The sequence below is a fragment of the Tetrao urogallus genome, assembly GCF_951394365.1.
Source record: "Tetrao urogallus genome assembly, chromosome: 10".
Lineage (NCBI taxonomy): Eukaryota > Metazoa > Chordata > Aves > Galliformes > Phasianidae > Tetrao > Tetrao urogallus.
The window spans coordinates 8,479,430-8,498,646 of record NC_136823.1 but is presented as its reverse complement, the minus strand read 5'-3'; the positions used below and the strand labels follow the sequence as shown (position 1 = coordinate 8,498,646).

At 33.9% G+C, this 19,217-nt stretch overlaps 1 protein-coding gene across 1 annotated transcript in view; it reads left to right on the top strand.

Annotated features, from left to right (window-relative positions):
* Positions 1-19,217, top strand: part of ERC2 (ELKS/RAB6-interacting/CAST family member 2) — a gene marked incomplete at both ends in the record, with an annotated part of 356,767 nt that overhangs the window by 87,545 nt on the left and 250,005 nt on the right. Inside the window, one exon of the mRNA XM_079540281.1 lies at positions 4,558-4,725. Coding sequence (XP_079396407.1) covers positions 4,558-4,725 — 168 coding nt within the window. The remainder of the gene's footprint in view (positions 1-4,557; positions 4,726-19,217) is intronic.

Genomic DNA, 19,217 nt, shown 5'->3' with positions numbered 1-19,217 from the left:
TCAGTTTTACTAATTTACTATAAAACTCCTAAAACATCTCAGCGAATCAAATGATTAAAAATATTGTAAAATGTCTATTATTTTGTTAATTTTCTAATATCTTGGAGATGAAGAGGTTCAGTAGAGATTTTTGTCATGCAGAAAACATATGAATGAGAAGATTGTTAAAGATGTTTTTTCACAATCTTCTGATCTTTGATGAATGTCGCATTCTGATGAAATTTTGTCTGTTTTCTTTTACCAGTCCTTACTTCTTAAAGTAGGGATTTTTAGCAGAAGATATTATTGTATCATTCATCTTGGAACAATTCAAGGTGGAAAAATATTTATGTAGTTGTCAGCAAACAAGCCTTATACTCAATCTATTTAATGAGAGATTGTTGATAAATTCTGATTAAGAATTCCTGATTGATGGCAAAGAATGGAACAAAGCTCTTTTCACAGTTAGCAGTCTTAGGTGCTTATAAAGCTCTTAATACTTCACATTTATTCTTGAAATATAACTTGCTTTATAGCTGCTGTTCATTTCATTAAATGAGAAATGTTAAATGGAGGCCAATATAGAATTTTATTTATTGCACATGAATGACAGAGAATATTGGAGATAATTTCTTTAATAATTTTAATCATTTTTAATAATCAATCCTCCCAATTATTATAGCTTAAATTTTGACTTGCTGTGAAATAGAAAATTATAGAAGTGAGAAAACTTGCTTTATGTTTTTTTCTTGTCCAGTTAATGTTGCTCTACTTTGTATTTGAGTGGACGGGTATTACCGTTATGGTATTGCATTAAGGATATGATGTTTCAATATCCGTAATAAGGAGTTAAAGAAAACAAATAGAACAATATGCATTTTTGAGAGCTACGACTACCTTCCCCCATTTGAATAAGCACTCAAATATTTAAAGAAATATTGATGAATTTTACAGGCAAGAGTTTACACTGGAATTCAAGTAGTTCTCTGAGTTTTGGAGTTCTCATGTTCTTTACAAGAACGAGTAGGAAAATCTAGTGACAGTTCAGCTCTGCTTTTAGAGCTGAGTTTTAATAATTGTTTAAGTGAACTATAACAAGCTCTTTGTAATTAGCATTTATGTACAATTACTTTTTACGTTATTTGAAAGAAGAAGTTCTAGGTGATACTGTAAAAGAAATAAGCTAAAAAAATTACACCATTTTTTTGAGGACAGATCTGGATCTGTTATAAAAACGTAAAAAAAACAATCAAACCTCTAAACAATGCACCAAGAAATCCAAACCAACCAACCCTCCCACCCCCCAAAAAAACCACTTTACACCAAAAACAAGGGCTTGCACAATACAGACTTTAGAAACTACACATAAGTGTCTAATTTACCTTATGCAGCCGCTTCACCTCACTTGCATTGCTGTTCTTTCACTTAATTTCTTCATACTAAAAAGCAGGTATCATTTGTCACAAAAAACCTCAGACTCCTATGATGTATAAATCAGCATTGTTTCATTTAATAGAATTATTGACTTAAAGATTTAGGCCTTTGATTTTAAGCTATGCAATATTCAGGGAAAATGCTCTGATTGTTTTTGTTTGCTTGCTTTTTTCTCTATGTAATGTCACATAAGACTTTTGCTATGTAAATCAATAATATAAGAAAAAGGATAATAATTGTATGGAAAAGCTAGTATCTAAGGAAATGACAATTATTAATTGAGAGAGTAGGCAAAGGAACTAGAGTTTCAGCAGAGGAGGTGAAAGTCATAGGGGGCAACATAGGAAAAGTGGCGACAGGCAAATTAAATACGTGAAATGGGAAGGTCATGATCAGAGCTCTGTCAGTGCTGTAGTGCGTAGACTTTTCATTGTGGTCTGTATAAAGTACAAAAATGTTCTCACTTTCTTTTTTTTATTGGAAGATTTCACTGAATCATACTGTTGATATTCTATACCACTTATTATTACAAAGTGAAAATGTCTGTACATCTGCAGGAAAGAAAATGGCTTCAGGCCATTCAAGTTTTTTTTTTTTTTTTTTTTTTTTTTTTTTTTTTACAGGCTAATAGTTTCTGCAGGGCTTTTAGAAAGTGAATATACCCAAAAATAAAAACTTGTCTTTAGAAGTAATGTGTTTTTTTCCTATACCTTTGATATTTTTGATACATTATTTTTAAAATTGAAGTTTTAGTACATTTTTATCTTTATTCTTTAATTAAACATCAGCCAAAGGAATAATTATTTACCACAGATTTTTTTTGAGAGTTATAGCCAATTTTTAAACTTCTGTCTATTTCTGGGTCTTGTAGCCAAAATGAAAGAACAAATGCTGTTTCTGAAACACAAAGAACATACCTGTGATGAAAATCAAGCTTTTGGAAAGAGGTTGATTATTTCTCAGAGTGTGGGTTGTATCCTCGAAAAAAATGGGAAGACTTTCTAGGAGAGATTAAGTGTTTCTGATGTTCACGTAGGCCTCAAGTAATGCATGTGATGAAATTCAAGTTGGCTACAGATCTATTTTTTGTCTTCATATACTGTAGACAGATTTTCCCACTGTTCATTTCATATACGTTTGTGTCTCAGTTTCCATATTTGATTACATGTTCTGGCAAGGGATGGAAGAAGGTGGTTTGCTTTTAAGAGGATTTTCTCTCTTGCACTTTCCTAACTGCCCTTTTTAATATTTTCTTGACATCTGTTTTTATTATTATTATTATTTTTGTATGCCGCTTTTCTTATTTTGATATTTCAAGATTGTGAAGATGATTAATGATTGTTTTTAGTTCTTGCATGGATTCTTGATTTCATACAGTAGCTCAGGGTTGGCTGGCCAAGTACCTTAACCATGTATGCAGATGTACTGAGATTTATGGAGAGAAATAAGGAATAAATGTATTGTCATGCATATGGAATATATTTTTGGAAGAAATAGTATTTTTATTTAATATGTAATGAAACAAAACGTAGAAAAGTGCATAACTAAATATCAAAGAAATAATTTAATCAGCAGAAAATATTTCTAGTGACTGCACTATGCAGTATTTAATCGGTGAATCTTTAGAATTAAAGCTCAGTGGGATCAACATATGGGTATACATACATACATATGAATACATACATATATTTTATTATTCTCTCCTTTTGAATAACCTATCTAGGCCTTCTAGACTTCTTGCATCCAAATGTCTGTTGGGATGCAATTAAGAGAATAAAAACCACTGTTATAGCACTTCTATAATCATTGCAGAAATGAAACTTGAATTTCAAAGGTCTGTAGGTCTACTTAAAGTCATCAAGAAAACTTTCCAAGTATAAAGGAAACAAGGTTTCCCTGAACTATGCAGATGTATTCAGGATTCTTATTTCAAATAATTCTCATGAGATGATCTATCTGAACTCATCTGGTGACCAGTATTACGTCACGGTACTTTAAAAAATACAGTTACATGTCACCTAATTTGCCATATGTTAGCATCACTCTTTTCTTGTCCAGTGCTTTGTTCAGATTTGCACATTCTAAATCTACCACTCTTTTGTATTCTGTGGCCACCCCTCCTACTTAGCATTATGGAAGGGGAAGAATGATCACAGTTCCATAACATCTATTGATATACTTTGAAATTCAGAAGCTCCTTCCTAAGAATCACAGAAACACCAAGGCTGGAAAAGACCGACAAGATCATCCAGTCCAACCATCCACGTATCACCAATAGTCCTCTCTAAACCATATCCGTCAACACAACATCCAAATGTTCCTTGAACACCTCCAGGGTTGGTGACTCCACCACCTCCCTGGCAGCCCGTTCCACTGCCTGACCAGTCTTTGAGAAAAGTAGTATTTCCTAATGTCCAGACTGATATAAGAACGTGTTTCTGCTGTTTCCCCTAGGATACGTTTTTACATGCAGTCTCACAGATGTTTTACTCGGAATTTTTTTCCTAACGTTTTCTTCAGACTTCTCTTAAGCTAATCTCTTTGGCTTGGCTTTTCTAGTACCTGGAATTCTGTAGGAATGGCCAGAAAGGAAAAATGGAGGTGGGGATGGTGGGCAGCAGCAAGTCTGCAAGAAGAGTAATGTTAAATTTCTTCTAATCTTTTTTTCCTCTCTTTACTAAGATGCCTGCTTTTTCTCATCAGGCTCCTAAAAGCCTTGATTCATTTGAACCAGTGATAACTTAAGTCACAAGGAAGGAATAGGCTATTGGATTGAATTTATACTTTTATGAAAACTTTTTTTCCTATGTATGTTTTCTATCCTGTCAGACTTACCTCACACAGGATAAATTCTTTTGAACTTAAGTGAGTTCTCTGGTTAATTTATAGTCCAAATCACCATATTTAAGCTTTAAGAGTTTCCTTTTTAATTTCAGCGAGAGCATGACAATCATTCTTAAAACAGAGTGCTTGAAATTACGTGAGGTTGTGACCATGTTAACAGTTCGCATCTTAATTCTTATCCAGAATTTACAGAAGATGAGTTACGTTATTATTTTGTTCATTCTCACTTTCCAGATTTCAAGTGCAACCATGAATTGAAAATAAAATTAACAATTAAACTGTTTACTTTCCCCGTTACAGATTGACCAACTGAAACAAGAACTCTCAAAGAAAGAATCAGAACTTCTTGCCTTACAAACTAAGCTTGAAACCCTTAGCAATCAGAATTCAGATTGCAAGCAACACATTGAAGTGCTTAAAGAGTCACTTACTGCCAAAGAACAGAGAGCTGCCATACTTCAGACAGAGGTATGGTATCTTCTGAACATAAAATGTGATATGAATGTTTAGTTAATAATGTTTATTGAGCTGATCATATTTGTTTGAAGTCTGTATAGAAGACAATTTGTTGAAGTATAGTATAGAAATAATTTTAAGCCCTTGAAATATCAATCTATTTGATACCTATATCTATATTTATCTATGTATTAGGTCACGCACCAGATCTTTTTATCTAATTTATTTTAAAAGTATCTGTGAGTGCAATTTGAGAAACTGTGTCTAATTCTCTTTGGGTTCAAGGTGGAACTATGGCCAATTGGCTTGATTGTTGTGATTTCATTTTTCCATCTGTCAGATTACTGAGTTTGGTTTTGACTGCTCTGGTCTGATGCTTTTCTAAATCTAGTCTGAAGAATTAATGTCCTAATGAATTTTCAAGGGGTCTGTACAAGGGTACCTGATATTAATCTGTGGTTCTTTCCAATGCAACAGTCTTTGATTTAAAAAGTGTAAGTTAGTTCCATTCTTTAATTTGGGTCAATGCACGAGTTATGTGTGTATCTACAAAAACAGATCATAAAAATATGGGGAATGGAATACAGGGTTGAGGTGGTTATTACATTTAATGGAATCCAGTGTTAAAAGCATTGTCTGTTTTTTTTTTTGTTTGTTTGTTTGTTTTTTTTTTTAAGCAAACAAACCCACTTCATAGACTTGGAACATACAGTACTATTTAGATTACTTCTTTTTATTTTACTTTAAGGTGTGTACCCCTTTCAAGGGCACAAATGTCAGTGAAATTCAGTTACACAGTGCAGCTGGTTTCTTTTCAGAGAAGTATGTTACTTAAAGTATGAGAGTCTAACATGATCTTCAACTGCGCAAATCTGTTTTGCAAGGTTTGTAGTACCTATTGTGCTGCTGAGGATAATGCTGAATTCTGGTGGCTCTCCACTAATTTGATTTCCTAATTCTTTATCAGACCAGCATGTATTCAAGACATCACAATCTTACTGCTGGCAGATGGGCAGTGGTAAAAAAAAAAACCACAATAAAATAATAATCATATAATCAAGCAGAGTATTTATTACAAATTGATATATAAGTATGTAAGAATGTTATTTGCTTTCTTTGACAATCAAGAACAACAAATGTATTACTTGTGTCCAAGTAAATCCATAGATCAGAAAATAAAGCTGCTGCATAGCTGATGTGCTTATTGTAATGGTGCATTAATCACATATTTGGAAAATGCTCAGGATTTTAGCAAATTTTTTACCACTCTTTGATATGTTAGGGAGTTCTGGTCAAAAGTGCCTCTTTCCCACAAACTAGTATATTACAACTTCCAGACTGGTTTATTGGAGAGATTCTGTTAAACTATGGCTATCCTGTAGAAATGTGCTGGAACCCTGAGCAGTGCAGAAGCTGGACAGCAGTCTGTGTAGATTGGTTACATTGCTTCTTATCACCGTTTAAACAGAACCAGAAAGAACATAAACTGCAAGAAGGCATCTCAGTAAAAGTTATGAACTAGGGCCCATTCATTGGGTGCCAAAAACTTTGAGGTGTGGTGTTAGCTATGAGACGGTTGAAATCAAGCTGTCTGTGCTGCTTGTATTTTGTCTTTTTCAGGATGGAACTGCCTACTTCTTTCTCTTATTTCTTTTGCACGCTTACTTGCTCCTTATATCTTTTGACTGGGCTGTGGGCCAAAATACAACAATAAAAATTAAATAGTTATTTTAATTTTGCATTTCAGTTAGCAAATTTGTGTCTTCTGACTGCATTTTCCTGTTACTGAGATGTTTCCTGAAACATATGAAAATCATTTTATTATGAATGACAGAAATAAACTAGAATTACAACTTTGACAGGAAAGTTCATAATGGTGTAGATCTAGTAAATCTGTTCTAAACTCCCTTTTACCTACTCTTAGTTTTGTGGGAAGTCTTTTGTATAACCGTTCCGCAGATATAATCTTCATATAGCTCAGTTGTGTCTTTCTTTAGTACTTGTGAATGTCTTGTCTTTTAAAAGGAGCTTCTTCAGTTTAGAGAGTGTGGTTCAATAAACTTTCAAGGGAAAAATCTTGTGAATCTTTGTGGGAAATTCTACATTTCCCACAGGCTGTGTGTGAGACCAAATGTGATATAGATGTAATCCTATGTATCGGAAAAGGCCATAGGTACTTGGTTTCTGATGTAAGTGTTAAGATTTGTTAAATCAAACAACAAAAAAGCAAAAGATCCTTTAAGGAAGCTTGTACTTCTCTTGTACGCAACATGAGAGCCAAGAGAGCTGATGGCGCAGAGGGTCTTTCAGTGCATTAAGAATAGGGTTCAACTTGCTAAACACTTGAAAATGAGCAAGTGTGCTTTACATAGATGCACATGCATCCACCATTGAAGGTGGATATGGAATTAAAATATGATTTTGTCATCTGCGCACTCTCCGAGACCTGGGTTTAAAGCTGAAAAAGCTAATCTGTACTATGGCTGTAATACAACATTGATTCTGAACGTAGCAGGTTTTTTCTGCAGTGTAGAATTAGGAAAAGATTTTGTCTGCTTATAGCACATGAATCTTCAATCTTCAGGCCTCAGGTCTTATCTGAAGGGACGGTGTTTGGTTCCAGCAGTAGATGGAAAAGCAGCTGTGGGGAGATGCAGGGTGAATGGCAGCCCTCCAGCAGGTGGAAAGCATTATGGAAGGAATTTTGTACTGTACAAGGTATTGTTTGTAGTTCCCAGATGAGTACAGTTAATAACTTCTTGGCCTGCATTAAGCCCCACTCCTTTCTTTCTGCATGTCCAATTCTTCTTTTTGCAGAATATATTTTGTTAATTATCACTGTAGAATTTCATGCTGTCCTAAAACAAGCTCATAAAACAAGCTGCCTGGGAGGGCTTCTTTCTAGAAGTAAAAGTAACCAGAAAAGGTCAGTTCTAATCCTGAGCTGAAGTGTTGCAGTGTTGACTCCCTGCCTAAACAGGATTACTTTGTAATCACCTTATACTAATTAATTCAGTTCAGTAAATTTTGTACTAAAATATTTTTTTTTTATTTGATCTTAATTGCTTTATAACAAGACTTTTATTATTTGCCTTAATAATAGTATTCTAAGGCTGTCTTCAGGTTTTGGATGCAGCAGCTGCATGTGAAGCGATAGCATCAATATGAATGTTTCCATCAGCCCTTTTCTTCAGTCCCTCTGCCTGGCAGGATGGCCTCTGATGTATCCTCCCAGTTTTCTGTCATCAGCAAACTTTCTGGGACCTTATGTTGCTCCCATCATCCAGATAAATAATGAGTTGAACAGCACTGGATCCAGTATTGGGTTTTTCATGATGTCACCAAAATTAAAACATTTTTTTTCAAGGATAGTTTAAATTGGAGCTTATAATAACAATTTGTTTTAGTAGTAAAAGATGAAGTGCAGGCAGAGATATAATGATCTTTTAGTCTCTGCAGAATATTAACTACTGCTGAAAAGCATCACCAGTGTTTTCTGGGTATTTACGTATAATAGCAGAGGACATCTGGAATTTTTGATGAACATAGTTAATATGCTTTGAAAAAAGGTAAGTGGAAAAGATTTCAGATACAAAGGATTTTTGTCACATGCTCAGAGAAAATTACTAAAACCAACAGTGAGTATGTTAAGTCTAGATCTAAACATGATGTGCTTTTCGTTCTGTTTTTCCATTGTCTTAGTGATGGCAGTGTTTTTTTTATAGGCTTCTTTGACTTAAAAAGCTATCATCTAAAGTTTTTATTGACGGCTGAAACAAAAGAGTATAATCCTGTAAAGCAATAACTATCATGGTGGCCAGAGTTGGGAGGTCTGAAAATAGTTTATTGCCAGGAAAAAAGCTTGGAGCCAGTTCTTAGAAGGTTCACCACCTCTGCTATATGCATTTCATTTTGTTTCATTTTAAGGGTACATATGATAATAGAGCCAAACCATGCAAACTTTTCTTGCCCTGATGTGTATAGCCTTTGTTTTGATTCTGTGCTTATTAATGATGTGACAACGCTGAGGTCAGATAAAAGTGAGCCAAGGTCAGGCTATTCCAGCTACAGAATACTGAAAATGTCACTTCACAGAGAATTGCTAAAAGGAAGGATGTTAGATTAGATTTTCTTTGCCGTTGTGTAGAAGCGTTATATGTTACAGTTTAAAGTGAAGTCTTTTAAAGAATAGGAAGGGGGTTAAATAGCTCAAATGATCCTTTTTGATTTAAACAAATTTGACTACTGTTACTTGGAAAAGTGAAAGATGGTACAGCTTGATACTGTGTTTGTATGCTGGTATTTAACTTCTGCTCTTACCATCAGGAAGAAATCTGATGTAAATTGGTGCGAATGCATTCACTTCAGCTGTGTATCTCAGTGGAGAAAAATATTTCAGAATTTCTGAAATTCCTCAATTTCAGAAGCAGCTCTGACAGAAGTTACCTTAGCATTGCAGTGTATCACTGCTTTAGGTAGCATATACATAAACTGGCAGATGTATTTTGTGGAATTGTGAAATCTGAATGCCTCCACAAAGAAATTTTGTAAATTATAAGCTTAGTCTTACCGATGGAGAAGGATTAGTAAAATCTGAGCATCTGCGTTTTAAAACAGAAAAAATAATAAAATTGAAGAGGAAAGATGATGATAGTAGAGATTTATTGCAATCCATTTCTCTTTTAAAATGAATCTTTTTATAAAGAGAGGCTGGGAAGTCATTGACTTCTTGGCAATTCTCTGTGTAAAGAGAAGGAGAATGCAGACAGTGCCGAATATTTGGAATAAAACCTTTGCTTTACTTTGTTACAATGTTGACATTTGTTATCACTTCAAACGTAAGGCTTTGTAACTTCGAAATAATAAGATGTAACAGGTTATTTCAGTCAGAAACAGCACATTACCTTGTTGTTTTATAAAATAATTCAATTAGCCTAAATGGCATTTTTAAAGTAAAATATACTGTGATAAGATAAATTAAGCTTCAGTTAGGTTTGATTATAGTGAATGAGAATGATTAGACAAATTCTAGTGCTGTTATCTACAATTTTAAAACTTTTGCTGTTACTGGAGATATTTTGAGTGGAATTTTGGTAAGACTGCTTTACAAAGGATCCTTTCTGCTCTTTGGCTATTTCTTATTTCATGAGTAAGTGTGCTGATGGAGGTACTTTTGCATTTATTTGCAGGGAGGTATTTTTTATGCTTAAGAAACGGGCAGGGAAAAGGGGTGGAGTCACTGGAAGGAAGACATAAATTGCTAAATGTGGTGACTGAAGGGAGACAGGGGCCCATGATCCATGGCTGACCTTAAAGGCAAATGCACATGGCTCTCATGGTTTGTGAAAGTGAAATGGGCTGTGGGTGGGTGGTGTTTTGTGTCTGCTGCTATATAGGGGTAAAAACTAAAGAAGATGATGAATCACCCTTGTTTAGGGCACATACTACTAAGTAAAAGTTTGTTATAGAAATGTAAGGTCTTTCATTTTTTACACAGGACTGATTTAAGTTGCATTAATTTGATGTAAAGAATGCTATTCAGGAATATAATGTGGGTAGTTCAGTCTATGTGTTGGAGCTCAAGGATGGAAACTGCCAACAACATTTTTTTTTTCATATTAGTGACTCAGTTTTGGGGGCATCCTTCTCTACTGAAGAGATTTGTTGTTCTTTTTCTTTTTTTTCTAACATAAGTAACAGAGCTTTCATTTCACAATCTATTGCTTTTAACCTTCAAACTCAATCTTGTGGCAGGGGCAAAGAGGCATTCTTAGTCTGTTCTACTCCTCTGCAGAAGAAAAGTTACGATGAAATACAGAAGCTTCTGCAGCTGTGGTGCTCGAGAACTCTTTGGAAAGGCTTATGTTGGCAATAAACCTCAAATGGCTTGATTGTTGTCTTGACAAAATTCTAAATAAGATTTTCCTGTTAGTTACATGGTGGGTTTTTTAATTTTTGTCTTCCTTGTTTAACTTCTAGCAGGAAAGAAACTTCAAGGTCTTGCTGTGGGAAACATGAATAAGAATCCAAGTCTGTGAAAGATCAGTGGTGTCAATGCTGACTGATAATGCTTAGGAAAATCTCTACATAAGATCAACTAACGCAACAAGTAGTTAAACGATGTCCCAGATGATAACATAATATGATTACACTGTACTTCACATTTCTCTAGTGCTTTCCATACTTAAAATTATTAAGTATTGCAGACAGTGAACATTTTTGAAAAATATGTCATTATTAGATGTAAAAAATATTTACAAATTATTTCCTGAAAAAAAAAAAAAAAAGTTGCAGCTATATTTTCTCCTGGATAATTTGATTCAGATATTATTTGGTGTATTTTCAACTAGCTGGAGTGGTAAAATTAATGGAATTCCGTTTAGTGGCTTCTGTTTTTGTAGTCTTTTAAAGTGAATGCTTCTTTTTCATTTTATAAATTGGACAACATTGAAATGCAGACATAAACGTACTGTTCCATTTAAACATTTAGTAAAAGGATAATACATGTGTGGCATGAGCTGTGTTTCTGAAGTAGGTTTGGTACTTTACAGTTGTATTATGGTAACTCATGTTAGTTAAGTTGTGTAGCCTCAAGGCTTTAGTAAATAAAAATCCTTGTGGACTGGCTGGCACGGACATGTGGGAACAATCATTCTTAGTTTCCAGTTGATGCAGGGAGGAGTTGCAGTTGTGCACAGTGAGCCATGAAAATAGCGGTCCCACACTTGAAAAGGAGCTGGCAAAACAACTACTATGAATGATAGCACCTAGTTAAATAAGAATGTTAATATTCCTTAAGCATTTGAAAAAAAAAAAAAAAAAGTAGTTAATAAGAAGGCTGTCAGTTTAATTTAATTGAAATTCAAAATGTTCTCAAACACAGAATGCTAATTAACATTTTTAGAACTTGATAAGTCAAATAATTGCAACAAAGTTCTCAATACCCACCTCCTTTGAAAAGTGTTCTTTTTAGATCTGTGGTCATGGTTAAAAATGTTGGTAAACTCTTGAGTTAGCTGACTGTGTTGCACTTCACACTTTCTGGTGTTACTTGCAATTAATTCTTTGATTCTTTTCCAGTGATTATTTTAACATTATGGCATTATAATTTAAATCTTAAATCTTCAAACAAAAATCTTCTGTGGGACTTTTCTTTCCCATATAGCATCATCTACTTTTCCACTGCTATAGCAGTAGTTGCATTGTTTCTATGTAATAATTTATAACACAATGATATTTTTAAAGATATACAGTTATGTGGCATTAAGTAACTTGAGTCTGTATGATTGCTTTTAGTTATCTGTTCTGTGAAATATAAACTTTGAATTGCACCCTGTGAAATGTACACACTTTCTACAGATCAATTTACATCATCTATATCTCTTTTTAATGTTAATCTTCATATTTTTGTGAAGGAAGCATGGGATATAGAGAAATAAGAATGGCAGGAGTTGCTGATGGTGCAAATACACTTATTGGAGGTTTCTTGTTTTATCCGACCCTATTTTGCTAAATTATCCATTCCAATAGCTGTGATTTAAAATATATTTATATATATGTGTGCATCCTGATGATTTTAGAAGGTATATTCTTTGCTTTATATCTGTCTCTTTGTTTTTAGAACATTCTTGCTTGATAATAACTGTGAATATTTTCAGTGATGGCACTCTGAGTTTTACAGAAGAGTGTGTGAGCCGTAGTACTGTGCCAGAAGAAATAAAGATTTAGAAAACTAGGGAGAATGGTTTTAAATATGCAAATAAATATTTCTGATGCATTTGATGAAGGAATATGAAGGGAAAGGTTTTATTTTGCCCAGTATTAATGATAATCCAAAGCTTCATAAAGAAAATAAAATTATACAGAATCCTTGAAAAAGGATTATGTACTGCAGAGGATGCTACTGCTAAAGAGCTCTGGGACAGGAACATCAGGGCTGGTGGAAAGAGCTTCTTGAACATCCTTTAAGACTGGGATGTCTACTGTGATCAGTGTTAGAAATGTGCTTACAATATCCAGGTACTGCGGAATTAAGTTCTAACAGGATACAAACAGGCTGTTCAGAGTGTTTTGAAAATTATGGTATTAGTGTAAATCTGGATCCAAAAGTAGATCAGAAGATAGAATAAAATGGATGAGAACATTTTGGTAACTCTTCTGCAGAAATTCCTTGGCTGGCTAGTTCAGCATAAGGAGTTAAATGAGCTTTGAAGAGTTTCAAACCTTAGTTCTGACATCTTTTAATGTATGTTCTTCATTTCTGAAGCTCAGTAATGAATTTCCTTTAAAATAGGCTGTTTTATAGTTATTCATGTATGGACTGTGAATGATCATTGCCTTTATTCTCTTCTCTTCTGCTTCTGTCTGTAAGTGAAGTTTCACGCAGCCAAGATGCATGTCAGATTCTATTACCAGAGTTTGGCTACAAACAGGCTCAAACAATTCTACAAATACTTCATTTATGAAAACTATTTTCACTCTCATGTCCTTCTGCTTTTGTCTTTGAAATTCTTCTTCAGGTCAAACACACAACAGCTGTTGCTTATCATTTTAAAGACTACTTACAGCTGCCCTACACTGTGAGATCAGACACAAGATGGGTATGGGGTAGGAAAGATTGAGGAGCTTGTAAATAAAAACAGTTCTGGATTGTGTTCACTGCATGCTTATTTTCCCCTCTAAGCTGTTTAAACTCTTGAACCTCCAAGAAAATATTTTGAATACTTTCCATTAGTTTAATTACTTCTATGCATCATTTAGCCATTTTTCTGTACACCATCAGAACAACACTGGATTCTGAAATTAATTATAGTATTCATAAATACCATAGCTGTCTTCCTATAATTCTTAGTTGAAATGAAAAGCATTATCTATTATATCTCTCCCCATTTCTACATACTTCTGCATAAACAATATTTTCCTTTTTTCCAAGTATTCATGTTGCCTTTGGTTGAATTTAAAACATTTTGTAACAACATGGGAGGAAGTTATTTCTATTCTAAAACATCACTAGTGTTTTTTCAGTCATAAATCTGAAGGGACAGGGCATGACACATAGAAACATTCCTCACTGAGGGCATTGCAGTTGCCTTAAAACTTAGAAGAAAGAAAGAACTAAGGAGAAATTTTCTGTTAGAAAGCACTGCTACTACTAGAAATAGAAATTAAGACTCCTTTTTTTTTTTTTTTTTTTTTTTTTTTTGTCTGTGGCTTGCATGGAAGATGGGTTTCTATTAGAAAGAGTTGTGTGGAGGTTTGTCTTTCATCTTTAAATTTAGATGTACTGTAATCATGTAAAAATCCCATCATGTTTTTTTTTTTTTTTTTTACATGATCCCATCAGATCATGTAAAAATAAAGAAAACTTACAGGGCAAAGAAGGAAACTATAGAGGAACAAAATGCTTTGTATATATTTGATTTCCAGAATGCACTTCATCGATCTCTTATATTTTTTCAGGACTTTAATACATAACATAGTGCAGTCTTTTATTTGGTCATGCATTACATTGATTTTCAACCTGTAACTGTATTTTGCATATTGCTGTACTTCCACAGTCTTTTCTATCTTTGAATGTTTAAAACTAAACTCTTCTGCTTTATCACAGGAGTGGTAAAGTTCTTAAGATGAGAGTGTATGAGAATATTCTATTTTTAATTCTCTGCAGCACCTCAACAGGTCTGTGTTATCTGAGGCACAATAACATTATCTTTTCCATTTCAAATTGTTTATTTCATTTTTGAAGCAACTGGGAATTTCAGTGTACTCTTTTGGCTAGAAAAAAAAACCCAAACAGTTTCTTCATTGACATACAGATACTAAGATATGTTATTAAGAGGCTATTTCATTTGATAAGGTCATAACTGGTAAAATTACATTTCTCTTTTTTACATCTGAATATTTCTTTAAGCTGACTTTAATTTTTCTGTAAATAAGGTCATGGCTGAGCTTTCAATATAAGGATTTATTTGCTTCCTTGTTTATTTTGAAACGTTGCCAGAAATTGAAAACAAAAAATTCAGAGGAGTTAAATTTCTTTTATGCCATTTTTGGATTTTATGCATGATTTCATGAAGTTGTGGTAAATACAATAGTACATATCTAATACAGCTTGTAGGTTTATGTTTGCAACAGGCTGGAAACAATTGAGAGTAGTTTTCCTGAGCATAAACATAATGAAGCTCATCGTGCCAAGTGTCAGGCCACAAATAAAGACAGGCTCATGTGTGGTCAACCTGCCCTCCATTTCTAGGAACAGTGTCATTTGAATGAATAGACTACATTTAAGTCAGACAGCAAATATTTGCTAGACTTTACTTATATACTCTGTTGATGCATGGTTGTTGCCCAGTCTTGCAGTTACACCCGTATACCAGTTATACCATAGACCAGCAGTCACCACTGGAGAAAACTTGGCAAAAAAAAAAAAAAAAAAAAAAAAAAGATCTGGAGGTTTTGGTGGATCTAAAGTTAAAATGAGCCAGGAATGGGTGCTCATAGTAAAGAAGGCCATTAGCATCGTGGGTTACAATAGGAAAAGCATAGCCAGCAGGTCATGGGAGTTGATCCTTCTTCTTTACTCAGCACTAGTGAGAGAACTTCAGCAGAACTGTATCCTGGCTTTCCCCAGAAAGAAGATGTATGCATACACATCCAACACAGGGACATGAAGATGATTGAGTTTGAAACACCTATTAAATAAGGAGAGGCTGAGAGAGCTGGATAACTTCAAGAAAAGAAGGCTCAAGGAGGAGCTTATTAGTATGTATAAATTCCTGATTAGGTGGTTTCAAGAAGATAGAACCAGGTTCTTCTCAGTGTTATCCTCTGAAAAGAAAAGAGGCAATGGACACAAATTTAAATACAGGAAATCCTGTTTAAACATAGGGAAATTCACCTTTTTTTGTTTTTAAGCTGAGAGTTGTCAAGCCCAGAAGAAGATCTGTGGAGTTTCAATTATTGGACATATTCAGAGCAATCTGCTGTGGTTTGAGCAGGTGCATAGGACTGTGTGATCTTTAGAGGTCTTTACCACCTAAACTGTTTTGTGATTCTGTAAATTATGTTTCAAAATGTGAGTTGAGTAATCTGCAATAGTGAGAGGAAGGCCTGGGCAAAATTGTCAACAGAAATAAATCTTCAGCTAGAAGATCTCATGAGGTTGATATGCTTTGAAGTCTTATGAATGAATTATTTACTATAATGAATATGCATACTTGAGGAGTCACTTTAGAGTGCTTGGCAAACATCTGTTAAATTATCTTTGTCATTTGCTTGTCATTATAGAAAAGCACTAAAAATAATGCAACTTATCCAAAGTTGTTGAAGCTAGCGGAAGAATTTAGAGTTAAATTTGATGTGATTTTTCAAGTTTGACTGGACAAATCAGGAATAAAATTGTCTCTCTATAACATACATTTCTGCTATTTCTAAATTTATACGTATATCTACACCAATTATGAAAATGTGGCCAAACGTAACCCACTGGGACACGATAAGTACTTTATGTTCTGAGGTGGTAAATGCTTCTACTGCAAGCTGTTGTGACCTGCCTTAATCTCTTCATGAAGGGCTTGATTATGTCATTCTCTGCATCCATCTCCACATACTGTACTGAATTCCACAGCTACCTTGCAGGGAATGTAAATAAAGTCATGGTATAAAGTGAAGTTCAAGGCTCTCTTTCATAATTATTCATTTTCTGAGGAGAATCAACAATCACATGTTCATGGGAGTTGGCCACAAGGCAAAGAATTACAATGGAATTCAGATAAATTGTCTTGGATTTAACCCATCTAAGTAAAGGGTTCTTGCATCATGACTGAAGTAGTTTTACAGGACTAAAATGTAGAAGCAGTGATTAATGCAAAATGTAAAACAAAACAGTGATTTAAAATGTCAAATGTAGCATCTGAGAGGCAACTCAGAATGGCAGCTGTGAAGTGCCATACTGACAAATCAAAATAATAAATTCAAAATGTGTTATAATCCCTGTAATATAATCCAGATTATATGTTAGAGGGTAACAATTGTGCATTTTGTGTGCTAAAAGTTTGCTTTGCCTTTGGCCTGTTGCCTTAAAATATGTGCTACTATAGGTAGAGTATTGCTATATTCTAATATAGTCTATTTGTGTTAGATTCAATCAATGTAAGTTTCTGTTCAAATGAAGATGCAAGTTTAAATCATAGTGAAAAACTCTGTAAGATGTATATTTCATTTATTTATTTATTTATTTTTTTGAGTAAGATACAGAACATTAAGGTACAAACATTTAGAGGGCAAAAAAAAAAAAAAAAAAAAAAAAAAGTGCTTGCTGTGGTAGAGCCTTAAAATGAGTGTGAGAGCATTTTAACACAAGTGATGAGAACCTCCTGGACATGATTGACTTAAATTAGCTTGATTGCTTTTTATGAATTGCAGCTGCACTACTTAGCATAAAAATGCAAAACATCCCAAAATCATTTGCCTTGCAGCATAGTAGATGGATGGTTTTACTTAGTCCTTAAGATGTTTCAAATGTTTATTCTACACAGATTCACTGAGAATGGATCCAGAACGTATCTAGTTACAGAGAATTAGTACAGATATTGTAAACTTTGAGAAAATTAATTAAGGAAAATACGCTTCTTTATGAATTACATATTTAGGATTTTAGTATTTTTGCTTTTAACTTTATTAGTAAGTTAAACAGTTCAAAGATATTTGTTATAGTGGCATAATCAGGTATCTGCTAATAAAAACTAAAAGACAGACTTGAATTTTTTGAGTGATGTACAATTGTCTCACCCAACAGTGATGTGCTTGAAAGAAAAATTCTGAAGCTATGTGAAAATAAATGTCTTTAAGGGGAGAAAATTTTAGACCTCTGTTGTAGATTGCAACTCAGTTTTGAAATGGTGACCACAGAATGGTTGCTGTCTATCATTTAAAGGTTGTGTTCTTTATACTGAGATTTGATTTCTGATGGACATTTATCACTCCTGCTTCTTTCCTGACTGTATTGCTTGTAAAGACAGGATTCTGTCTTTGTTTTAAAGCACTCTATTCTTCAGTGGCATAGTGATTTGTTTAACATGTGACCTCCAGACTAATTGAGTGCTCCTTTGTCTTCCCTGGCTGCTGAATGTTATCTTGTTCACAGGAAAAAGTTCATACATACATACATATACATACATATATATATGTATATGAAACTTGCATCCTTTACTGTTACTGTTTATAACTAGCAATTGTACTGAAGAAGAACCTTTTTCAGTTATGCCAAGTAATAATTTATATTAAAAAATGAGATTACCAGAAGTCCATCCATTTGGACACATTCAAGTGTTTTTGATCATGTCTATATACAACATCCAGTAAAGAAAATTTTACTTTTCTTTACCTTTTCTGTTTGATCTTGCAGTCTAGTGCAGTGGTGACTGAGGGTAGAGGGTTATATTTCTTCTTCCATCAATAATGGAAAAGTTTAGAAAGTTTCGGTTACAGAGGCACTTAATTGCATCTGTGCTAGCTAATTTGCAGGCTGCAGAGTTTTTACTAAGGCTATAATATATGCAGGAAGGAGAAAGGCTGACTTTCCCATGATGTATTTTGTTTTCAGCAATGATGAGCTGATACACCTATGCATCAACAGATGTGCTTTTCTAATGCAATCTTAAGTTGAATTTATGTTCAATAAGTTTGTAAGTGGTTGGTTTCATTCTCTAACTTCGAATTCTATACTTCCTTATTAAAGGAGTACTGGGAAATTAAATCCTCTGAACCATTGTTTTATACTCTTAATTACTTATACATTTTGCCATTTAATTGAACTGTGTGAAATGTTTGTCACTATATGGGATTATTTAGTGAAAGCCACTGGATATTATGACAGTGATGATGGGAAATATTAGCAGTTCTTTAAAGTATCCTCTTTAACTTCTGAGGTTGGAAAAGTCATGGTTACTTTTTCCGTTTTATTTTTTGCTTCTTCTTAGGATAGTGTTATGTTACTCATAAGTAAGCACTGGTAAATATAATTAAATTAGCATCGGGCAGAGTCCTGGGTAGTTAATTAATGCTTGACTTTACATTAAGATTCATTCTTTATCTGTCATTTTCCTGTTGAAATGTATCTTTTCTCCAGTCTTTTGAAGGGAAAAGGGAGCAGGGTTCCACCCATGTGCAGAATAATCTGTCTGGAAAAAAAAGATTACTTTCAAAATGCTTGCCAGCCAAAGGAAAACAGATGAGGGATGATACTTCTTCGATTTATTTATTTATTTTTGGAATTTTCTCAAAAGACAGACTTATAAGGCTCCAAGTAATTGTCAACTGTCAGAAACTGGAAAGTGAATTTTCAGACTAATATGTAGTTTCCATGGTTAGTAGATCTTCTCTCATGTAGCTCCTACTTCAGAGTTAAATTTTGTATACTGTTTTTAGCCGTAATGCTTGTTTACACATGCTTACATGAATATACATACATATGTAATTAATCTGTAGACTAAAATGAATATTAA